Source organism: Coturnix japonica, chromosome 13, assembly GCF_001577835.2.
Source record: "Coturnix japonica isolate 7356 chromosome 13, Coturnix japonica 2.1, whole genome shotgun sequence".
Taxonomy (NCBI): Eukaryota; Metazoa; Chordata; class Aves; order Galliformes; family Phasianidae; genus Coturnix; species Coturnix japonica.
In genome coordinates this window covers 10042902-10069255 of record NC_029528.1, presented here as the reverse complement: position 1 = coordinate 10069255, position 26354 = coordinate 10042902, and the positions used below count along the sequence as shown (strand labels likewise).

At 39.0% G+C, this 26354-nt stretch overlaps 1 protein-coding gene across 1 annotated transcript; it reads left to right on the top strand.

Moving 5' to 3' along the window:
- Positions 1 to 10553: 10553 nt before the first annotated feature.
- Positions 10554 to 24949, top strand: ADRA1B (adrenoceptor alpha 1B). Its single transcript, XM_015876066.2, has 2 exons — positions 10554 to 11992; positions 23820 to 24949. Exons 1-2 carry the CDS (start codon positions 11032 to 11034, stop codon positions 24380 to 24382), a joined length of 1524 nt encoding a protein of 507 aa, XP_015731552.1. The 5' UTR covers positions 10554 to 11031; the 3' UTR covers positions 24383 to 24949.
- Positions 24950 to 26354: the final 1405 nt, after the last annotated feature.

The window sequence follows — 26354 nt, the reverse complement described above, 5'->3', positions numbered from 1 at the left end:
CATGAAACTTCCACTTACCTACAGAGCCTACACACTATTTGGATGATAGAAATTAAAGTATGCAGTTAGAAAAGTCCTAAGACAAAGAATATGTTTTCTGATGAGATTCAGTAACCCCAGGATTAAGGAATAGGCCGCCTCTGGCATAAATCACTCAATACAGTCCTACAACCCAAAGCACAATTAACAGCAGGGTATTGTACTGCAGTTTGTTGGAACGCCAGGAACTGAATCCATATCTTGTCATTTTCAGAAGATGAGATGGGACTGCTGTAAATCACCACTGCCACAGCTGCAGATCTGCATATCCACATGGACGGCAGCAAAGCAAACAGCTGCAGCCTTTCAGCTGAACTTTCACTCACTTACCAAACAGGGAAGATCAACAACTTGTAACTGACAACTCCAGCACTCAGCAGTTCAACCAATGCAATTATAATAAATGCCAACAAGGAGAATTTTGCTGTAGTATTGTTATTTTTTTTACTGTCAGCTCAGACATGGACCTGCAAATTAAACACTGTTTCTGCTGTTTGCCCCTCATGTATAACAAGGAACTTTTTAGACAAATAGTACACAAGGACTTGGGGTTTCTTCCACCTGCCCCAGGGAAGGAGTGCTCTGGTGCAAGAGAATTCTTAAACCTATGCTCACTGCTTATGCCTGGTGGAAGCAGCATAACCAAGAAATGACAGGTTCAATGGCACAGAGTAGAGGGTTTCATGGTGGATGGAAGGGAAGAGCCTGCCACAGCAGCACAGGGAACCAGAGAAGCATTTTGCTGTATCTGCATATCACCACCAGCTTACAGTCCTGCATTGAGAAAGCAGTTTGCAGCCCTCCCTTGTTCAGAAACATCTAAGCATGCTGCACTGCTGACTGACTTGGCTGCTTTACCTTGGTCACCTTATCTGCAAATCAAGTAGAGAAAGGAAACAAACAAACAAACAAAACCAACACAGCATAAGCTCTGTTGAGGTAAACTCTGTCAAAGTTTGGCTACAGCCAACTCTGTTACAGCTGGGAGAGCTATGATGAAGGCAGGCAGTGACCCCTCAAAAGGCAACAGGAACATCAGAACAGAGCTAGCAACCTTAAGGCAAACCTATCTGAGCACTACCAGTGACCCCATCCATGATCACTGCTCAGCAGCATCCACCAGATCCCATCCAGTTCAGACCACCACATATCCCTGGGGATACAGGGGATATACATATGTTTATGTACTATTGACCAAACTCTGTTATTTCTTCAGGTTAAAAAGGAAAAAAGCCCCAGTTTTCAAATGCATATAGATGAATGTCAAATGTTGAGCCACCCCTTATTTATTTCTTTCTCCAACACTGAGCCATTGCATCTGTAAGCATGCTGGCAAGTACATCTACTAGCCATGTCCAAGTGCCCAAAAGAAAGCATTCAAATAATGGTGTCAGCCAGGAATAGGTAAAAAGGACAAAACTGATTAAAAAAAAAATCTTCAGTCTCTTGACAAGTATGGGAATAAAGTGAAACATGAAAGCCATATGGGTGAACTGTTGGATGTCCCACTTGAGATAAGTAGACAATAAATCTGAATGCTGGCTTACCCATAGTTCAGACAAATAACTCTGTCACACTGTTTGTTATCTCATGACAGACCTTTATCATTCTGATACTGATCAGAACCTGCCACTTAACAATAAGTAAAAGTTCAGGAGAATCTGCATGTTCCTATAGGAAGTTTGGATTACAAAGAATTAAAAGGATTTTGGAAAGATTTCAAAGAATTTCTGGTGGAAAACTCATTCACTGGAAAATTCTGATGGGCATCTCTGTAAAATGTTTGCTCACCAGACACTAAGTTTTAGATATATGGAAACCTGTTATCTTACAGCCCAGTAACAAGCAGAGAAAAAAAATAGCCATTATCTCTTTCTTGTGATCTACCTTCACTTCTTTTAGTAGCAGTTTGCATTCATCATGCAGCTGCTGTGAGCAAGATTTGCAGTTGGAGACACATCATATATTCAGCAGTGTTGAGATCACAGTGACGTGCAAAGCGAGGCAAGAGAATCACCCCTTCATCCATTCCAAAAATACTCCTGTTACAGCCAGAGAGAGCACACGCAGCACCCGATGCATCCACCTACAAACAGACCCAGTGAATCTCCAACTGCTCCATTTTTCCAAGACTGAAGGACGTCACAGAGACAGGTACATCACGAAAGTTCTCGCTTGCTCATTTTTTTTTAAGCATTGATGTTATTTTTCTCTGTAATAGCCTCAGAGTCACACAACAGACGAACTCACCCTGTTAGTATGCGTAAAAGGCTGCACAAGCTCAGTGAAAGATTCACTCTAGCAGAAGCAAAGGCATAGGAATCATGATTGTAAGTATAAATAGAAGAAAATCACACTTTTACTAAGGTGGGTCTGAGAATATGTATGTGTACATGGGAAGGGGGGAAAGCCTGGATGTTCATAGAATTATATTTCATCCCCAGCAAGTAATGTTATCTAGGTGTTTATTACTTTTCAGCCCAATATCTGAAAGTATTTTACTTAATTAATAGGCTCCATCATTTCCATGTGAAACGCTGAGAAACTAAGGCACTGGAAAAGAGCATGACTTGTCTAAATTTAGGCAGCACTCCATGAGAAGGTTACAGACCACAATTACCATCTCCTCACTTTCCAGCCAGCGTCCTGCCTAGCAGCAAGGCTGCTTCTCTGCACCAGGGTGGGGTGCAGGTTCAGAGTGTTGGTGCTGCCAGATGAGGCCACTGCCCAAAGGCTGTGGAACTGTCTTACATATTTATGACATTCTTTAGGTATCTTGCACTTCTGTTAACTAGATAGTGCTTTGCTGTTGCATATACACACAGGCAAATCAGTCACATATAAACAGGTAAATCTTTGCTTCATTAAATAATACATTTATCAGGAACATTTTTCTCCTGTGTTGGCTTTGGAGAAGTCCAGGTTCTATATTCTCAGTGCTGTTACTTTATGATTACAGTCAAGATGAGAGTGATAGGAATGTTACATTGAAGCAGTCTGATTTTAGCCCTGTGAAGGCCCTTTGTCCCTGAATATATTTCAATACATTTATAGTAGTATCACATTCTGAGGTGGCAGAACTGAAAAAAGGCACAAGGATGAAATGCAGACTGCAGTATTATTCTAAATATTCCCCAGATTTGTAGCTGTTTCTATTCTAGATGTCTGCTGCAGTGCTTCGATGGAGGGAAAAGCAACAAGTGAAACACATCCTTTTATCCAGTGTATATTTAAAACCACTTGCAGGGCCCAGCAGAATTAAGATTGTTTTAGCTCTTTTGTAGTTTCACTGCCATAATTTGTAATGGAAATAGAATATTTGAGTTATCATTACTCATTACTTTAGCTTCTCCTAGAGTTTCATTTGTCCTCCTGAAACTCTCTATTGAGTTTGGTCGGGCTATAAATAAAGATCTCCCGGGATTCTGGATCTTGCTTTCTGAACAGAAATTTCAGTGACTCATTCTCAAGCATTTTTTCCTCCATTATCTTCATCACGTGCAAATGTTCACGCTCATTCCAAAAGGTCAGAAGAGAAGAAACTGTGACTAGCTTCCTGTCAGAAGTAGGTCAGAATGCTTTCCTCAGATGTCCTTAAGCAAAGGTGAGTTATATTTTAACCGGAGACTGCTGGAGTAGCTTCTCGTTACAACTAAGTCTCCTTAAGCCATGGACTTGTAGGACAATTCCTGTCCAAAAAAGGAAAGTTGCTAATCAGGAGACTGGTGCCATACTGACTGACAAGTCTAATGACTTCATTTGGCATCTCCAACTTGTGAGCTAGTTGACGCCTTACTGAATTGTTTTTTTTCTAACGGATACGTTTGTTTCTGGCGTCAAGAACTGTCATTCTTAATTACTACAAATATTAATCTGAGTAATAGACTTGGAAAAGGACAAAGTCTGCAGCAGCAGCGCCTGGTGGGGACACAAATTACCCAATGTATGCTGTGCATAAGAGTTCATCAACAGATTATTTCTAAAGGATAATTTCCTATTTATTTGAAATGGATTTTGTGTAACTGAGCAACTTTGGGGCCAGACATCACTGGCAATATCCCAAAGCATTAATTTCTAAGGATGTTATTATATGCCTAGTCTTTTTTCATACATTTCAATGCACAGTAGCTACTGGTACTTTCAGACTTGCCAAAATATTCCCATTACATGTCCCCCCATACACTCCTGATACATCTGACATATTCATGTGGTTTCACTCTCACATATTTCTCAGATCTTCCATGGCTTGTGCTCAGTTATGCAATGATTCCAAAACTATCTGCCCTCTCCTGATTTGTACTGTCACAAGAACTGTGTGGATAAGGAACAGCCAGATATGACATATCCCTCTGTTAAACAACAAGAATATGAATGCAACAGAGATTGTCTTAGTTCTACCAAACAAAGCTGTTCTCATAGTCCTCCTACAGTCAACCATGAGACAAGAAACATTGCAGTTCACTAATGCACATTTAATTAGAATTAAATAGGTCTTTCATATCAGCTTTAATAGCAAATGTAATCATTTCAAATCTTGACAGGAGGAAGACAAAAGAAAGATGTTTCCTTTCACCTAATTTTTCTCTGAAGAAATAGTCATTGAAGATTCTTATGGTCTCTCTCAGGAACAAGATGTGGGAAATGTAGCAGATTCACACAGATTTAACATAAATTCAAAGAAGTATCTATTGTTGATTTTAACCAAAAATACAAACTAACTTCTGTCTATGAAGCAGTAGAATATGTAATACTTGAATACTTGAATACCTGGCTATCATGCTAAGCCTTACTAAAGTACTATGGAGGAAGGAATATCTTGATTCACTAATAGGATTCTCTAATTATCATTCTAAGAAAAGAAACAAAAGAGACTAAGGTTTTTTTCTAAAACATGCAGATTTTACACCAGATTTCTTGCTTAGACTACTAGGAGCAGCACATTTGTAGGTCTGATGGAAGTCACTGCATCAACTCTTTTTGCTGTTTGCCAACACAGCAAATTCTTTTTCTTTCATTCCCTCCTTATACAACAAGACATCATCTTTATTAAGTTTATGTTTTCAATATTTGACCAAAGAAGCTTTTTATCTGCCAGCTATCCTTATCTAAATAATTCTGCCATTTCTTAGTATTGTTTCTTCAGCAATGGAAAGACTGGGTAGCTGTTGACATGGAGGAGAAATACAAATTTCTAGCTTTTCTAACATTTTTAACTGCAACAGGAAAACAATAGCATAGAAAACCTAGAATTGCTTTTTTATTTTTTTTCAGAGATATCCATATTTCAACAGAACTAGATGTAAAAAAAGCTTCCTTAAGAATAAATAAATGTATTGGTTCCAATAATGATACCCTGAAGTATATCTAAGTACACATATATGAAAAAACAAAAATTAGATTATAAATTCATGTCAAGTTATTTGAATCAAGTTCTAGAGTCTGTATATTAAGACCCGTATCATTGCACACATAAAATTCATCCACTGTCCTCCCCAGGGTTTTTATCGTGGAAAAAAAACATCACAGTGAGTTGGTGTATCGCCACAGCAAGATGAATTTCAGAGTTTAACAGCAGTGAGTCCCCATCCACTTACCAGCAATAAGATATTTATGCTGCAATTGCAAACTCTAAATGCAATAAAGATGGCATGAAGTACCACTGTGTGCACACCATGATCAGAACTTAATGAAATGGACAGAGATGAGAAATAAGCTTATGTCATTTTTTTTTCTTAAAGGAAATACAGACCTTCCATAAAAATGTCCCAAGCTGACATTCAAGTGCTTTGGGACCCAAATTGCTACGACCTGCTAGAGGCAAAATAAGCCACCTGAATATTTAAAGACAAAGGAATGGCTGTCAGCAGGCTCAGAAGCAGTCCTGGCTTTGGTGCACAGTTCCAAGAGGAGTTTTTCAGAAGCACTGAAGGGCCAATAAGGTGTTTTGGTGCTAAACTGTGAAGGTCAAAATCACCAAGCCAGCACAAATTCCCACTCAGTGCAACTGCAGCATTAAAGCAGCTAAATATCTTTGAAAAATCTCTTCCCCAGCCACATTTCTGCTCTGCTAGAGATTTTATTCTCCACCCATCACTTCAGTTTTAGAATTAATAAATGTTTCTGAGGATGCCACAGAAATGAGACTAATTACTTATGACATAACCTGCCAGTATGAGATGGTTCTACCCAGTCTGAATTTACCTTCAAGTTTATTTCCTGAGGCATGGAGATTTATAACTCGGCTGTCATCCTAGCTAGTTAATCAGTGATTGTTTCATTAGCCACATTAATGTCTTATCTGCTTCTAGTATTGCACAGCTCTTGGCACAATGTTATTTTATGACAGTGAGTAACATGAGTTATGCGTTGTGTTAAAAACATTTTCCTCTTTCAGCATTTAATTTCTGTCCTTTTAATGTCATATTAAATATTTTAGATGTAGACTGGTTTATTTATTGTAAAGGAATATATTCAGCAATATATATATATCCAGAAATATTCGGGTAGAGGAATAAGCTCCTAAATAACAAAGTCTCATGGAATTAGAGATGGATTTCCAGACCTAGCACATGTTTTCCTTCTAATTTCAAGGCGTATTTAGCCATGGCTATCATCTGTACATGTAACAGTTTCCTGAAAAGCACACATACTTAGGGAAAGTATCAATTACCGGGTAAGGAGAAAATCCTTTGAAAAGTATCTATTTCCCTTTCTCCATTTATGGGTTAGACATCCTGCAGTATAATGGCATCATTTCTAGATAAGAACAGAAGAATCCAATCAAGACTATACACTGTACAATAACAGTAGCAAAGCATACGTTGCAGGGGCTGTTCCATCACATCAGCTCACTGAGCACAAGATATTTTTGCAAGCACCTTTACATTAATAATCTATGACAGTTTCCCACTATTTTGCATTTTTAAAAGTGAGTATAATACCATAGTCCTGCACATCATCAAATACAGCTTTATGGCTTTTTCTTCTTTTAGTAAAGAGATCTTATGCTTTATATGAGTAATTTAGTAAGGTTTGGGGTTTTTTTTGTTTGGTTGCTTCTTTTTACTATATCGTGGCTTGTCAGAACAACTTGTCAGCTAATACTATCTTCTGATAGCTCTGTAATTTCCCCATAGTTTATGGGATCACAGCCAGCATACAAAAGGTCAAAGGAGGTACCATAAAATGAAATTTTCGTTCTCCACAGGAATTTATTTTGATGCTCCCAGAAATGTGCTATTGTTAAATGCCAATAGCTGAAAATGCTTAAGAAAAGACCTGCAATTTATAGCTAAACCACAAATGATTGTTCCTATAGAAACTTGTTTTGTTTTTTTACAATAGAAGATGTTACAGGACAGAACACTGCTTTGTTTCACTGCTAGTCTCACTGCAACAAAAAGCAGAAAAGAAGCTGTCTTCACAATTTGATAAGAGGGTCATAAATAATAAGGAAATTCTATTCTCTATGCCAGCTTCCCAACAGACCATGAAGAAAAGTCCAGACTTCACAAGTTCTCACTTTTTCCCCATATTCTGGTGATATTTGTCTGTAGTTATTCCTGCAGCTGTTTTAGTCGTCTCCTGGGAAGATGCAGATGTTACCATGGAGCAGGGAGAAACAGTGAGGAATTTTTGAAGGTCAGCAACCCAATGACCTTGTTCAAGCAGTCAGAAGGAGCCTGCTTACGGCTGCTCAGTGGTGCCAATGGATGAGTGCTGTTCTGCTTTTGTAGCAGGAGAGCACACAGGTCAGAGCTGATACTGGAGCTGCAGGAAGGTGACAGACACCATCTTCTGAGTTCCATTGCTCTGCCCTCTTCTTTCCCCCCAGCTCTAAGGAGCAGAAGATGGGTGTTAAAAGTGGTGATGGACCATATGATCAAATCATGGGGATCAATAAGCTGAAAGAGGGTACAGTTCAGATCAATCATGAAAGGAAAGGCCAAAGAGACTCAGTTGTAGCACCTCATTACAAGTGTTTCCTGTTGTTTTGGGGAAGATGAAACATCAGTGCTCACTGGTGATACTCAACACAGGGCAACAAAAAGGGACCTTGGAGTAAGATTAACAGGTCCTCCCTCTATCTTTGCTGGTTGTGGGTCTGCTCAGTGCAGTGTTTGGCTGTAACCCTGCAGCCCTTTAACCTCAGTAACTGCATTAATTGGCTGAGCCTCATGACTATACAGCCAGTATATTATTACACAGATTGGTAAACAGAGGCATGAAAACACATCAAACTTCTCAATAAGGTCATAAGAGGGGAACAATAGCTTTATCTTCCACTTCTTTCCCCTAGAAAAGGACTTTTCTGTGCACTGTTTCACCTTTAGGAGCAAGGAAAGCAGCACTACTAAGACTGGCCTGGGTACTCCTGCCAGCAAATACTGAGCAAAGAAAAGTAATCAGTTAGAATCCCTACTCCCTTCTCTTCTGCCTTTTCCTGACACTGCCATTGGCACAGTACTCTGGTCCCTGCCAGCAAGCTGGAACCAGACAGTCACCTGGAAGTAACTTCTAAGATACTACTGAAGTATCTGATTCCTTAGGGCTACAAAATCCTAATGTGGTGCTGCCAAAGCCCAAGAGGATTTACAGGCTACTCCGTTACGCTTTGTAGGTATGTCTCATGTCACCAGCTCCTAAAAACTGCACCAAACCAGCTTACGCCCTCACTGATATTTTCTTCTCCAACCTCCACCCACTTCACAGTGGTGGGACCTTCTTATATGCCAAAAGACAAAAGATTGTTGTGCCTGGAGAAATAAAGATTCCTTTCTGTTGTTTATAGACTTGGCCTGCATCTAACCCTTAGGTAGGATCTACCTGTGTAGATCTAATCAGCTCTAATCAAGTTCACTCAAGTACCAAGTGCAGGAATATGCATCCAGACTGCAGGCTGTCTGATCCCCACTGGGACACTGCTACCCAAGCAGCCCTCTGCACTGAGAGCAGTACTCAGCAAGCTGTGATTACACCTTCACAACAGGAGCAAGCCCCCTTAGCCTGAGGAATTTACAAACAAGGCAGAGAAATGAAATCAGAAATCACAAATGAAACAGAAAGGTCAGGTGGAGTCCAGTGAGAATAGATAAGTGCAAATGATGCGTGTCTAAAATCAAGGCTGCTAACTGCTTTCATTAGCAATGAAAACTCTGTCTTGCAGGGACAGAAGAACTGAGGTTAGCTCATAAACTGAGTGTTTGTTCCTCTTCTCTTCAGTGACTCCATGGTATGTTATCATGTCATTCTTGTAAATATTTCAAAGAAAAGTCTCCAAGTGATCGTGCTTTGCTATAGTCACTGCTGTAGAGAAGGGCTATGCAAACATCTGCCATATATTCTTCAAATAAAATTCAGCCATGGTTTTTGTTTACGCAATTTGCCCTTTATAACCAGCACTCAGCTGCAACTTTCAGCCATAGCTGCCTTATTAAGAACTAACCTTTTATTTTAAACACAGTACATTTTGTAACAGAAGAATCAATATACAGTAACCCAGAGCACTTCAGACGACAGCTGTAAAATATAATCTGATGGCAGAAAGTTAAGAACAGTATTTTGGCAGTTATATATTCAGCTAATCTTCCACTTGTTGTTAACAGTACCAGGCTACAACGATCTATATTTCTCCCTATCTAATGACCAAAAGCTACACACGTTTTCCAGTATTATAATGCTATCAGCAGCAGTAAAAATATAAATCACTCATTACTGATTTCTTTTCTTACAGGTTATTGCAGGTATTCCCAGAGCTGTAACAGCAGTACAACAGGTCCAGTCTCAGTGATCTCACAGCCATTTAAAGATGCCAGATTAGCATAAAGTATATGTTGAAAAATGACTGAATGATTTTTACTGCCTTCACTTTGGCTGTAGTTAAGGATATTCAGATCTGTTCAAGACTGCGATTCACAATACATTTGTTTTTACCAAAGTTATCTAGCCAGAAAAAGAGATGAAGCCACAGCTGTGTCTGGTATACAGGAATATAGAATAAACATAAAGATCTCGCTAGAGATTTGATAATCTGCTACTTTGTGTATATTAGTGCAAAATTTACCACAAGAAACAAACTATGTCATACACATTTCTATGCCATCATGAAATACTGAATCCAGGAATAGAACAGATTTTTGGAACCTATTTCTCCTTAGAAAGTGGGAGATAATCATTAGTTCTCTAAAATATGATGAGGTTTGCTTTGATCACAAAATAAACTCAAAGCCTTTTGTTTTTTTTCTTTGGTGAGTGAAAGGCAAAAGGTGCTACATCATTTTGTACCAAAATTGTTTTTTTTCACCATATCCTCCTGACTGTATTTTCCTCAGATAACGAAAACGGTCGCATTTAATTAATTTATTTTTTAAAAGGTTTTCAATCCAATTTCCTACGTTGCAAACGATTTAGTTAAGACTGATGCATTCCATCCGTTCAGCGTTCAGACTCCGATGTGGAAGCTTTAACTTGAACCGCATTGCCCTCTAGCGCTGCGCCGGGGCCGCCCAGTGATGTCAGCGGCGCAGTCAGTGAGCGCAGGCAGCGGCTCCCGCAGCGCCCCGACTGCTGACAAACCCCTCTCGGAGACGCATGTCACAGCGGCTAACAGGGCATCCTTCCAACTGAACCACACATGCACAAGGGAAAGCAGTAAAGCTGTCTTTTATTTCAGGGACGTCATGATCAAAACAGCTACTTTCGAGATCCGGCCAAGACTTTCTGCCTGCTAATTTCTGTTTAAACGAGTTGATGTGAGAAATTATGCGACTTTGAACGGGCTATTATTTCTGACAGGCTTCAGAGGACTTCACGCTGTGCAAGTTTTACGTGCTGAAAGCTAACAGCTTGCTGGAGAGATGAGCTCTCAATCCAAACCTGGCGGAGGCTTTGCAGCAACTTCTTGGGTGGAAAGATAACTTCCAACTGAACTCAACCATCTGCGTGTTGTTCACAGGATCCAATCATAACCTGCTATGGAGAATTATTTCTAAGATGAGTACCTACTTTGCTGAGAAATCCAATTCATCGATACTTGGATATTTGAAAGTGCCTGCATTAAATAGTGGCAATCTTTCTGCAAACAGCTCCAATGAGACAACAAGCAACCTGGATTCGCCTACCTTGGATATCAGTAGGGCGATAACTGTGGGGCTCATCCTAGGTGCCTTTATACTCTTTGCTATTATAGGTAATATTCTGGTGATTCTCTCTGTTGCTTGCAATAGACATTTAAGAATCCCTACGAACTATTTCATAATTAACCTTGCAATAGCAGATTTGTTGCTGAGTTTTACTGTCCTTCCATTCTCTGCTACACTGGAAATCCTTGGCTACTGGGTTCTGGGGAGGATATTCTGTGATATCTGGGCAGCAGTTGATGTGCTCTGCTGTACAGCTTCTATTTTAAGTCTATGTGCAATCTCCATAGATAGATATATAGGAGTACGTTATTCTCTCCAATATCCAACTTTGGTAACAAGAAGAAGAGCAATTCTAGCTCTCCTAGGTGTCTGGGTCCTTTCCATGGTAATTTCTATTGGGCCTCTTTTGGGCTGGAAAGAACCAGCACCCAAAGATGATAAAGAGTGCCGTATCACTGAAGAACCATTCTATGCTTTGTTTTCATCCTTGGGGTCATTTTACATTCCTTTGATCGTCATCCTCGTGATGTACTGTCGGGTCTACATAGTGGCCAAAAGGACTACAAAAAACCTGGAAGCTGGGGTTATGAAAGAAATGTCCAACTCCAAGGAGCTGACGTTACGGATCCATTACAGGAACATTCATGAGGATACCTTAAACAGCAACAAATCCAAGGGGCACAATCCCAGAAACTCCTTAGCTCTCAAACTTTTAAAATTCTCTAGAGAAAAGAAAGCAGCCAAGACACTGGGAATTGTGGTTGGCATGTTTATCTTGTGCTGGCTACCTTTCTTCATTGTTCTGCCACTAGGTAAGTTGGTAATCAAGGGACTATGGGGAGGGAGATGATCATAGTTGGTTACTACAAAAATCCCACAGAAAATAATCAGATGAATGAGAAGTACATACCATTTTGAGAACTGCAGTGAACAGATGAAAGGGTGGGAAGTGAAAAGTAATTTACTTCTGATGTTGGCTTTTTCAAAGGCTCATGCTGCAGCCTTGCAAAGTGTGCAGCCTGCATTAAGTCTACTCATCTGAGCCCTCCTCAGTGATGTCAAATCAAGGGTAATGCTGTCAAGAGTTTACAGATAGAATCCTCTCTGGTGGGTTTTGTTTAGACTGAATTAGCTTGTGTAGGAAGCTTGAACAAAAACTCTATAGACAGTAACAACACTAGTTTCAGCATTGAAACTTTCTCATTCCAGTTACTGTTACAGGTTCAGACTGTAAAAACAGAAAGTCTTCGGACATTACAAAGTGTCATAAGTGAAAATGGGCCTAATCAAATGATGAGATGCAAAACCCTTCTGAGCTTTAGGAAGCTGAAAGAGTTCTGATTCTCAGTTCAAATTTCATTGGTCAAATCCCCAAAAATAAATTGAAGCCCACTGATCTGTGCTGAAACGTTCCCTTTGGTTTCAACAGGTCTCAGTTCAGGCATTCCAGGAGATTGTTATGTGCATCTGTGACAGCAACTTTAAACTTCAAAATATTATTAAAGTATTCAGCTCAGCCTTTAACAGCACACTGCATTTCAAATCCTTATGAAATCTGCTTGCATTGTCTTTAATACCGACATCAGCTCCAAAGAGGGACATTTCAAGAACAGTTTATATTGAATTACTATGCTTTGAAAAATATCTCTTCAAAATTCACTTCTTTGAAACACAGACAAACTGTCAGACTAAATAAGAAAGAGGTGGAGGGGAAAGGGGGGGACGGGGGGAGAAGCCCTTATTAACATTACTTTTAGAGACCTGTAGAAAACTAAACCAAGTTCAACAGCATGGTCCTGGTGAAGTGCTTTGAAGTTATAATTTCTAGTCTAAAAGATATTACAACTTCACTGAATCTCTACCACAGAAAATCTGCTGGAGCTATTGAAGAGTAACTGTTGTCTCTAGCTTAGTGTATCTAAAGCTGAAGTCTTCATAAATCATGATCTACATAAAGCTAATGCTGAGCTTGTTACAAATTCCAATCAGAAGAAAAATTGTGAGCAAAGTTCTCTGGCTACTAAAGTTTAAGTCCTGTGCTGTCTCTTTAAAGAAAGTTTACAATCTAGAACAAGTTTCCAAGTATTGCAAAAATACATACCTAAATGGATAGAAATTTATTTTCCCCGTGTGTTACCAGCAGTAGCTCTGGATATGTATCTAGTAGGTCATGATCTCCTGATAGGAGATGTAGGTTAGCATCTCCTCTTAGTTTCTGAATTATTGGAGGAACTTTGGGAATAAAAAACAAGCATGAATGCAACAGAACACATCCTTGCTAGCAGAAGTCAGTAGTGCTACTGCTGCTACTCAGGAAACACAGATGCAAACAAGCACATTAAAACCATTTTAGTGACAGGGTGCAAACAATATGACAAACAATTAAGTTTTTTGGAAGAGAGTCAGTTTTCCCTTTGAGAGGTTACTGCAAAAGTTCAGGTCTTTACCAGGAGGTTTAATGAGTGACTAATTATGACACAAGAGTGAGGAATTTATAGTTTGTCACAGTATGATTTTATCTCTCATTTATCTCCCATCTCACTTGTGTCCAAGCCATCAGTGAAGAAAAGAGCCACCCCAGCAAGCTACATGTTGGCAGCAGTGCCTGGCAGGCTGAAGGGCAACCCACTGCTGTGGGCTCTGACCCAGCACAGCTTGGGTGCCAGTGAATCCCAACATGCTCACTTCAGAGCTGTGAGCTCCTGGCACCTCACAGAGCTTGGGTCAGGCAGAGCTGCTGTTGTTATAGTTAATACTAGAACAGAGGAAAAACATAAGCATCTTAGCACCACTAGTGCAGTGGGAAAAAACTGCTATTGGAGGAGGGTAAAAAAAGCTATTCATAGTATCCAACAAAATATCCAAATTAAATTTAAACAGGCAATACTTCAATGTAGAATCCAAGCTGTATCAGTGATTTACAGAACTCTCAACAGGTGCCCTGGACTGTTTCAATCACAATCTGCTCACCCATCACTGCAGAACTGCAAACTACAATATCACTTCTGCTTCTGATTCCAGACCAGATATTTACCTTCACTGTACTGAAAGGCTTCTTCTTCAGCCTGTATTTTTCATGCCTTATGTCTACAAAAATCAATTGAAATCATACATTCACATCTGCATCTTTAAAATTTGTGCCTTGTTTCACTCAGCAATGCAATGACTGCACAATGGTGTTAGCAGAGTAGCTCTGGACTTCTGATGATTCAGCTGCAACACATTTGTTAAGTCAGTTTTGGAGTGTTGCAGGAACAAGGATGGCTATGAGTTAGTAAATCTGTTTATATGCAAGAGTTTTCTCGTGTCAAAAGTATTCTCAGATGTTCTACTAGTTGCCCAGCCAAAATTATAATTGTTTGGTTGTGGCACATTAATATATACAGCTACTCATTTTTATAGTCCAGACAAAGCATTATTGCATCAGATGGCAGATAAACTCTGGGAACTGATGTGGTGTTGAAAGGACGGATCTTGCTTGAATAAATATTCCACAACAAAGGGTGATTTTCAAGCAAGAATCACAAGGCTTTGCAAAGAAAACTCTCTGTATACAGCCACAGAGAGGAATTAGAGCACAGACACCATGAGGTGTTGAACACTGTGAAAGTATTAGCATAAAGAAGCACTCAGTGCAGCAAAACATCTTAGAATAATGTGAGAAAATTGTTTTTTATTCCTGATATTCCTTCCGGGTAGAAACAGAGCTACAGAACAGCCCCATGGTGCTCATTTATGTTTGCCTCACAGCTTTGTAAACTTTCACCTTGCTGCTCAGAATTATTTCTGGTACAGCAAAAAAAAAAATGAAATGAAGACATATGTGTCTTTGAGACAACTTCTTGTACTATAAATTCAGTGACTCAGCTGTGAAGAGTAAATATCTTGTGTTTTTAAAGTAAATCTTCCTTTTCTTTCCCCCCATATAAATCCTTTCTTGGCCTTTAGAGCTACACAAAAATGCACTGTTGAACAACGTTAACTAGAATGGATTATTATTTTTATCATAAGACCAGAGCCCTGTAGATAAATGCATTAAAACTTCCTCCTTTAAACAAAGGAAGATCCAACTTTATGCCAATAATTTCAAATCCAAAATGACAGATCACGTTTTTCCTTGGCTACCAGATAAAACTTAAGTCTCATCCATGTTAAACAAGGCTTGCCAATATCCTCCCAGCTGTAGACCTCATGCAACACATGTGTGCACACAAACCTACCATCTCCACTACTTTCACCAAATCAGATCAGCAGAGCATTATTCACCCCCAAGTTCAGAGCCCAAACCCTCCTCCTACAAAACCTGCAATACTATACACTAAATTCAGAAACAAACTTCTTGTAACTTAACTAGCAGAGGTATAAGATCCCAAGAGCCTCATATCAAAGATATAACTATTTTGATTGCCCTTACATATTACATTTTTTAAACCTCTCTATAATAAAAAACATAAAAACCTTCCGCATGCTAATTGGTCAGCCAATACAAAATGATTCTTAAAATAAAATGTTATTCACATACAGTATGTAGATTTATGTTACGTCAGGCCAACCTCTGTATCTCTGCACTAGAATACCAAATTAGGTCACTAAGTTTCCCATGGGAAACACTCCAAGCCATTAGGGTCCACCACTGCTACTGGATTCTGCTTTCTGCAAGGCTTCAAGCCTGGTTTGTCTTCCATCTCATCTTACCTCACCTTCTACTTTCTTAATAGCCTTAATCTCTAGATTTTAGGTAGTGGTCATAAAGGACAAGGAGAAATTAATGTTACATGTTGCAATCTGACCCTCTGCCCAATCTGCAAACACATGCCATTGTTCAGGTTGGGAGTCATTATGCAAGCACTGAATAAAGTTATACTTCTGCATACAGTTCTAAGGACATCGGCTGTATGTTCTTTAGTGCACCTATCTGTGAAATACAGTCAGGAATAAAAAAATTATGTTTCTTTTGCATTTTCACTGAAGTTCTGCTCTATAGCCCATTGTAATATTTAGAGCTATTTTCATGGGCTTTCAAGTGACATCTAGAAAATGAAAAGCAGTAATGATCAGTCTCTTAATAACAAAGGAGAAAACATAATGGAAGTTCATACAGTATCTCTGTAACTGTATTATTCAATTCCCTGCCAGAATCCTGTTGTTGGCCAGTGATGCCCAAAAGAGATTGCCTCAGTTATAATTGAAAATTGAGAAGGGGAGAAAAAGACACTAAAGTATGCCCAGTAACTGAACGTATTTAAGTATAACATATGTAATGTCAGCAGACATAGGGTGGCATTTATAGACTTCTCTGATCAGCTAAATCACTGCAAAACAAACATAAGCCTGGCTCATATTCATTCTAGTTAGCAGCTGCAAAAGTCTGTATCTCTTTCGGACAAACTTTTAATAACAAAAATACACAATTTCTGTCTTTGCCGTCAGTTTTAGAGTACTGAATGAGTTTCTTCCTAAACTAGGTCTTGATATTACAGTATTTATGCATGAGTAACACAGTTTAAGTTAATTCTCTCCACAGTGTAAGTCATCACAAGTACTCTGAGCTGAGAAGGAACAGATCTACATACAAGCACAAACAGAATTTCTGTCAAAATTCTATGTGTGCTTGATGGTTGTTGTTTTTTTCCCCCAATTCTTGTATATTTTCCTTATCTCCTATATCTATATTTTGTTATTTAAGACATACTTTGAATTTTTGCCAATAGGACTATACATAAGGCATGAAAAACCTTTGCTCTGCCAGTTTACTTATTTTTTTTCTTTTTTAAACTACAGTTTTCCTTTACCTTTTTCTTTCTGGGTTGTCGAAAGAAAGTTCCTATTTAACTTCTCTATACCTTCAACAAATATCAACTTGCAAATAGTCTGTTGTACCCCATGTTATTAAAAATAATGTTCATCTCTCCAGGATTTAAGCAACAACAGCATCTTTCATAAAAGGCTGTAGAAAGGGCAGCTGTGGACTTCAGACCAGACCAAGATCTCTAGACATGTCAGATTTGAGGTGTTATGAATGCAAGTCTTGGAGGAATAGTTTGTTCAGCTGAAATATGAGGCATCCTTTATCAGATAAGAATAGTACAGATGGTGAGAAACTGTGGATTTTAATTAGGATAAGAAAATAGAAACTGTAACCTTTCCCACTCTATAGAACAGCAAGGAAAATGTTTTCCTGAGGCTTTTTCTCTTGTCATATTTCCTTAAAGGTAGGCACATGTATATATATATATATAAGATTTGGCAGTCATATATGTCTGCTACTTTAATTTGCCTGCTTCAGAACTTGTTTGCTTAGGATCAAGCCTTAGATGGGCAAGAATTAAGGAATTTAGTTAATACACATCCTGAGGCAATCCAAAGAGACACCAGTGTCCTCAAAATACACGTATAAGCACTCCCTGTCATTACAGGCTTGTGGTAGTAATTTAACTCTTTCATTTTCCTTATTAAATGTTATTCAGTTGTTTTTGGATGCTATTCCTATTTCTCAAGTTCCTTTTATTTTCCCCACTGTTATCCTAACCCTTTCCCCTAGAAGGCCTGCAGGCTCTCCCAGATTGATCAGCTCTTAATTTTATAACCCTTCTCTCTGTTTTGTACTCTGCTGTTTGTAAACAGGGGATCTTATTCTATATTAAATAAGTCCAAGGGAATGTAAACAAACACTGAATGCTGGAAGGAAAGAAATCAGGAGCTTGAGAAACCCAGTTAGCTTTAAAACCTTGGCATGTTGACTTGGCTAAGCAAGTGGTAAAAAGGACCACAAAAAGCTTAAATACAAGACTAAAATCCTTCCCACATTCCGTAAGCTCATAACAACTGTGGTCAAACGCAGCTTATTGTTTTTATGGGGAGAATTTTACTAGCTATCCACATGAATCACTTCAGCTTTCCCTGTTCATTAAGAAGTGGCAATAATTCAGCCACTAACAGCTACCAGCGGGTCTGGAGAACACTGAAAAATTCAGATGTAACTCCAGCCACACGACTCCATGCTGCAGCAAAACAGAATAATTCTCTCCTCTGGATGCCTTTGTCTTCCAAGGTTCTCTTAACCAATTCTACAACAGAACATCCAAAGTTCCAAATTTTATGGCTTCTCTTTAAGATTAAAATAACGATAAAAACCTGTGCAGTGATGCTCTCCTTTTGCTGCATTATTTTTCTACGTATTTTATTCTAGTTCATCTGCTGTTACAAAATATCAATAGACACCCAGCATAGGGCTTAACTCCAGACCATTCTGTTTCAATAAAAACAAATGCAGCATTTATTCCAGTAAACAAGATCATGCATTCACCCCAGGTTGGCCCCCACCCTAAGTGGAACCAGATTTAGAAGTTATTGAAATATGAGTTTCTGTTAGCTGATAGAAAACACAGCACCTGGTAACCCAAAACTTACTCAGAGAGACTTTCTTTCCTTTACTCAATGAAGTTCACAGTACTCGAAATCAACTGATTGACCATCATCTAATCTAAGCATCAAATACTTCATTCTGAACACAATTGATAATTCTGAGTAATTCATAGATTTAACTGATATCAAAGATAAATTAACAATGAATGCTTCATTAATAGAAAATCAATTATCATGACTAAAAGCAATTAGAAAAAGAGAGTAGCAGCTGGAGTTTGAAGTTAATTGAGGCATGAGAGGAAAACTAAGTATTTAAAAATGAAGAAGAAAGGAAATAATTAGGAAGTGAACATGTCACAGTGGAAAAAAGACAAACATGAGGGGTATTAAAGGGAAGGTAGATAGTTAAGAAGAATGTGGTTAATTTTGGACTACTCTAAATAATTAAACAGCTTGCTTCCTATAGGTAAAAATAATAATTGTATAGCATTCTTGAAAATAAACACACAGAACATTCCCTCCCATGAAGATGACTCACAGCCTTACCAGACGCAAGGTGGCAATGTATTGGGTTGTATCACAGGAACAGAGCCAGTAGTTAGAGGGAAATTATAATGTCTTTTTATTAAACACTCATTTGACCACGCCTGGAATAATGCAACCATATAGGAAGTTGTCTTACAGGGATGGAAATGATAAACCAGAGTCCAGAGGAGGTGACCAAGGATATCACAGGGTTGAATACACTGTGTGAGGGGAGTCTGAGGGAATGGGGTTTTTTAAGCCTGAAGAAGGGAAGGCTTCAGGGGAGCTAATGTAGTGTTGAACCTCCTTGGAAAACAAGCTTTGGCAAAAGACCCCATGAAATCCCTCCCCACTGCAATATTCTGTAATTCTAACAACTTCTCAGCTTTTGGCCCTGAGTATAAACACACACACACATATTCCTTGCATGAGGAATGAACAGTGGAAATATAACCGCACAAGAGAACCTAGGTATGTTTCACAAATGACTGTCTGGTGTCACAAACAACTGTTGGTCATTAACCACAGTTGTTTACTTCCTCTGTGTGGCTGGAAATAGCACACAGGGTGCAGCGGCACAGAGAGATCAAAGGCAATTTCCAAAGTTTTCTATAACTCATAAACATTATCTTACATCATCTTATTAAAACTTAAACTCCAGATAATTGCAATAGTACTTGATCACCAGAGAACTGAAAAGTGGGTCTTCTCCCTTCTCCTGGGAGTAGTTTGAGGGGATGAATGGTTGGTTGGTAGCATTGGCTGGTTTAATTTTTCCTCCCATAACATGGAAGTGGAAACTGAAACATGTCCTGTGTACACTTTCAACATAACCTTGCCAAATATTACATTAAGGATCCTTAAATAGAAGGTCTTAACTTTCCCACACTCCTTTCTGTACGCATATAGAGATCAGTGGAGAGAGGTAGCAACAGAGCAGATATTTTGATGGAAGAAAAATAACAGAGCGGGAAAGAATATGAGAAAGCAGCGTGCATGTGCATTTACATGCGTGTATGCGTGTTTCACCTCCATACAGAGCTTGCTTAAGTGAAGAATCTTCCTTTATTAAGGCCATCATGAAGAAACCAGTCCAGAAGATTTTCCTGCTGTTCAACCTCTTAACTTAGAGACTGTTCCATAAAATCCTTTATGAACCTTAACAAAGGCTTTCAAGTATACCCACTGACTCCAGTGAGCTCTGAGTTTTAATAGCACAGTGATGTTCTGGCCAGTTATTCTGCAGAATGTGTGAAGACAACTAATGTTCCAAGTTGTTTCTCATGATTTTCCCTAATCTCATTGAGGGTGCTTTATTTACTTTCAGCATAGTAAAGCATTCACTATAAAGAACCAGACAGACCCTAAATGAAATTAGCTTTTATTAAATAAAATACTTCTTAATTTCTTCCCACCACATTTGCTTTTGCTCAGTATATTTTCAAACAGAATAGCTCTGTCAAGCCTGCTGAGCACAACTGATTAAATCAATGGCCAAAATACAATAAAATCTGCTCCGACTGGGTTTCTGAAATATTTTCTGCCCTGCATTTCTGCCTGGTATAGGTTCTGCAAAAACTCCACTGATGTAAAAGGTGCAAACCGAGGGAAGATTGTGGTGCTATGTTTAATAAATCACAGTGTTTAGCACAGAAAAATAAGAGGATAAAAACCTTACAATCCCTTTGAGTAAAACCATTAAACATGAAACATCAGGAGGGAGGTAATTTAGAGAAGAAGAGTCACTCTGGCTACTCCCACCGCAAATAAATCACTGAGGAGGTAATCATGCGCAATATTTTCCAACCATTTTGAAAAGCAATCTAAATCAGAACAAGGAAATATTTAATCTGTTTATCAGACTGTGATGGGAAAATAGTTGGAGATTAGAGGAAGAAATATTAATTTGATGTTTAGAGAGTGCGTCTAGTAGGCTTAGCTTCCCCATTTTATCAGGGTACTAAAATAACCCACAGTTGTTTGCTTCTGACAAGTTAATTATAAGGTAAAAGCATGTGTGCAGTTAAATAAAAGAGGTTGTTAATTACAAGAGCAATGTAGGGAAAAGAGTAATCTTAAAAATGTACAAGTTAATCAAAATATTTTTCATACCTTTATATTATGAAAGGCAGTGGAGCTTTGTATAATACTAACAAAATTAAACTGCTTACAAATACATGGCATGTACAACTACTTCCAACTAAACCACCTTCTGGATGACTTGGCACACACACTTTTTCTCTCTTTGTAGAAATCTCGGGCTGGGATTCCACCCAGCGAGAAGGAACTGAACACAAAATCTCAGAAACTTTCTAAAACCCTGCAGAGAATAAGTGCCTGATGAAGTACCAGTCAGACATTCCATTTTTCTGACAGTTAATCCTCAACTTAAATAGTGGATATATTTACTGAGAGTATCTAAGATTACAGAGTCAGTGAGGTTCCAGTACTGCAAATGCAAAACTCTGCTTGCTTGCCAAAATTTAAGCCATGGGGTTTTCCTGATGAGCAAAGTTATAGTCTGCAGAGTCAATCAGAGAAAGTAGGACTAGAAGGGATCTGAAGAGGTCATGCAGGGCATTCTCCAACCCAAAGGCTGGATCAGCTATACATAGGTCAGTAGATGTATGTCTACTCTGTTTTTAAGAGCCTTCAGGGTTGAAATTTCATACCTTTCTTAGGTGGCGTGTTCCAGAATCTTCCTGTGTTGGTATCCTGAAAGTACCTCTCAATTTATCTTACTGCAATTCAAATCACTGTGCTTCCTATATTAGCCACAGTGGACACTGAAAACTTCCAACTTAATTTGATTCCTATTTGCAGATTATTTTAACATTGAAGATTATCTGTTGGGTCTCCTTTTGGCTCTTTTTATTCACCATGATGTACTACATACTACTGTCTTTCAAAGAATCTGTAGGTTTTACTAAGCACTGATCCTTATTTTTAAAGACACCACCACACAGCTTTCCGAACTGATGTATTCCCAAATTTTATCTGCTAATGACTCAGCTTGAGTCATGATCACTTCTAAATAATCAATCAGAGCTTGGTGATTTTTCTAGAATAAGGACTGAATACAAGGTGCCTCTGTCAGTTATTATGGAGAAATTCTCTACTCTTTTGTGTTGCTGCCCTTTAATATAAAAGGCCTCTGAAAATGCTTGGTGCAGCTGCTGAAAATAATCTGCTATCATTTTGTCAAATGACATTTGAGGAACAGGTTATTGTAAGAGACAGATGTAAGCTCCTTACCTTTTTCCTTAAGGAACACATATTCCTCTCAGCACTTTACAAAGATTAGCTATTTTTCAGCACTCAGATTTTTACTTTTCCCCCACACAACCAAGGGAAAGAAAACCTGTTATATTGAATTCATGGGATCTGTCCTGGTTTTTGTTACCAAGTGAGGGATATAAAAAGTCGATGCCATTTGATACCCAATTTTCTCTTCTGAGACAGACAAGGTACCAGTGGACACAGTGACAGAGGAGGACAGTGACCACCTGATAAACAACACATACTTACCTCCTTCTAGCTTCTCTGTGAGCTGAGGAAACACAAATTCACACAGTCAGCCAGGCCAGAATTGTCTTCCACATAAACAGTGTCTGCTATGACACAAGAGCTATTTAACTAAGTCACTGAGAAATGCTTTTGCATACTTTAGAGGCTCAAGCCATGGCCTCTACATTGCTATGAGATGGGAAACATGCCTAGAACCAAACCCCTCCCCACTAAGGCATCCTGACAACCACAACTGACTCAGCTGCTTTCACAGCCCAGGGAATCTGAAATCATTTCAGTGTAAAAGATCCTCTTTACAGGGATGTAACACTTTGGTTTGAGCATCATCTCCCACATGAAAAGACTCTAAAAATCTAATTCTAGTTCTTGAAAGAGGGATGTCCAATGAACCCCTGCTCTTTGATTACTTTAGCAAGGTACAAATGTGTTTTCCCAGCTGGACAACTGCTGGATGTCTGTATTCTTTTATAGAGAACCATTTACTAAATTTAGTTCATCAATTCCATCTTTTCAATGATACAAAACTACAAAATTTATTTCCCAGTATGAGGTTTTCATTTGGGCACCCTCTGTAGCAACACTATTTATTTGTTAACAAAACAGGAAGTATTCCCTAAATTACCTCTTTCTTCGGTTCACACCTGGTTTTCCTTATGACTGGCTGGGATATGTCACCTACCAAAATTTACTTCTGTTTTCAAGATGTTTGTAGCCTACTAATAATCTGGCTGAATTGGGTAATGTTTATAGGGTGCAAAAGAACAGAAGTGATAAAGTAAGTCTGAGCACGCGCCTTCTGAACAGCCTGGAAATATTTAGATCTTTTTCTTCAGAAGGTGACATTTAACAGCTCTCTGAAGAAGGCACGGACTTAATCCATGTGTGTATTGTGCAGTAGTTTTCATAATGGGTGTTTGATCTTCCACCGGTATACAAGAAGTTAGTGCAACAGACACACATATAGCAACAATGACTCCTCTTTATTTTAATCCTTCACTAAATATGTGCTTCTTTAGCTTTTGGATGGGGGATAAAGCAGTTCCTCATTAGCTTTAAAAATAATATAAACAACACCTTATTGTCAAAAGACCAAAATTGAAAGCAGCATGTGCCAAGGATTCTTAGTAAACAGATTCTAACAGAGATATGACAAGATATTTACCTTTCCTAGACAAGCAAATCAATTTTTTCAGATAATGTCTGCTTGCTTTTTCTGGACAGGATCCCTGTTTTCAGCTCTGAAGCCCCCTGAAATAATCTTCAAGGTGATTTTTTGGCTTGGCTACTTTAATAGCTGCTTGAACCCAATCATCTACCCTTGCTCAAGCAAAGAGTTCAAGAGAGCTTTCATACAGATTCTAAAATGTCAGTGCCACCGTCGAAAGCAGTTGGGGTGGTGGGCCTACAGCTATAGGAACTGGAATCGGTGCTCCTTTGAACACCCTCGGAAGGACTCTCTAGAAGACAGCGGCAGTTTCCTAAGTGGCAGTCAAAGGACATTATCTTCAGCATCTCCCAGCCCTGGCTACCTGAGCAAAATCACTCACCCGCATATGGAAATGTGTACATTCCAGGAATGGAAAAACCACAGCTCATTCCTGAGCCCACTACAAGAAGGCAGCAGGCAAAAGGACCCATACCAATTCTTTACCTTCAACCTCTTAACAGAGCGCAATGGACACATTACTGCCAGCAGCCAAGCTTCCAGCAATGGGGACCACGAGGACATCTGTGATACTATGAATGGCCAAACTGACTGTAGAACAAACATCACGCTGGAATGAATGGATTCTAATCAGTCAGCACAGATTCTGCTCTCTTCATACACCAACCTCTGATATTTATCCCAGGTGAAGAAATGGACCATTACAGTTTCTCAGTACAGCACTAGAAGGAAGCCGATGAGGAACAGGCAGATTACCATGACAAGAATGGCACAATCTAGAGCCTAACCATATTCCTAATCAATTGCCAAAGAGGTTACTGAAACAAATACAGAATGCAGATAAGTGGCTGGATAAGCCCAGGGAAGTGCACAGCCAATTATTCAGCTATTGTGGTAGTGCTGTAGAACAGCCAAACACACATGTACGTAAAAAGAATGTATAAATATGGGGAGGGCAAGGGAAACATGTATGAAAGTTTGTGTACACGTGTGCTAGCTGCATGTTAGGATACCTGAGAGTGGAAGTGAGCAATGCAGATGTACGGTGTTGTTTGTACCTCTCCAAAGCACTAACTGCTGCTGATTTTGCCTGTAAAATTCTGATTGTTGTTGTACTTCACTGTACATTAGCACTTTAGAAATGGAAAACAATGTCAAAGATTAAAGTAATTTCGCAACAATTTAAGCACTTGCACTTATTACTATGGAACTGGAATCCAAACAAGTTTCCTCCTCACAATCTCAGCTTTAAAATAAAACACGCATGGCACTTAAATTTAGCCTTGTAACTCCTAGGAGGTTCTTGACACTCCCTGCATTTGCTTTCTTGCCATGATTCCCTTATGATCAAGGGTTATGAATTCCTCTTTGCTTCACCATGTTCTATTCTGAAAGTCTGAAAATACCAGCAATGATCAGAGCTCACAATCTGCATTTCAGCACATCAGTAAATGTCCTGAAAAATACACAGGCTACCAGAAGATCTGATTTATTAAAGCAACACTCATAAATTCCTCCAAATCCCTCATAAACAGTGCTGTGAACAGAGCACAAAAGAGCACTGACCGCTGGAGAACCAAAACCCAGCTTAAAGGCAAATATGCTCAACGAGCCCTTGGTCATTTCAGCACACTTTGAAACTAGTATTGCTCTTATAGAGTTTTTGTTTATTTGTTTTTTACTTTGCCACTTAGATAAAAAGAAAAAGTATTAAAACAATGCAGTAGTGTTAGAATTACACTGTCATTTACAGTTTTAAGCTCAGTAACAATGCATGTAACATAATTCTGGAGAATATCTTCAAGATAGGAACACCGTGTTCCAAGGTCTTCCAATGGACAAATGGGATATTGAGAACTACATAAGTACATTCTGAGTCTCCTCTGATCCCACTGTAGTTAAGGCAATTTGAAATATTTGAATAGTCCCATTTTGATTGTGAGGAAGGCTGTAACTTTCTCGTAAGAGGACAATATTTCTAAAATATATAAGCATTCTACTAAATACAATTCTACTAAAAGAAAGTCTCAGTTATTTCAGCACTGAAAAACCCAGCTTTCTCTAAACGCTGTAACAGATCAGGAAGAAAAGATTTCCAAAAACATCGTGTTAGTCCACACCTTTAAGAATAGCCAGTGCTGTATTGAGGCCAAAATCTTAACACGCCAAAAGTCCCAAGACTAGTGTCATATCTCCTCTCTCTAAGGCTTTATATGAAGGTGTTCCACAGACAGACACCAGTATTTTCCCCAAAAAAGATCTGGGCTACGATGGCTACCAGGCCTTGCTACTACAGTAGTATGGACTCACCCACTCCCCTAAAGCCACAGTACTGCTGATCTCCAAATCATAACATCTTTTTAGCAGGAGAGACACATTTGAACTGCATGCAAAACGTACGTGGCTCAAGATTCATGGGTTCTCTACCCTGCAGTGCTTCCCTTCCCAAAGCCTAAGTCTGACAAGTGCATAAAGGGCAACAACCTTCCTTGACACGACTGTGTTATGCTGCCTTGACAAGTAAACAGGAAACAAAAATAAGCTCTGCTTTGGATATTTCTGATACAAGGAAAAACAAGAAGGGGTAAAGG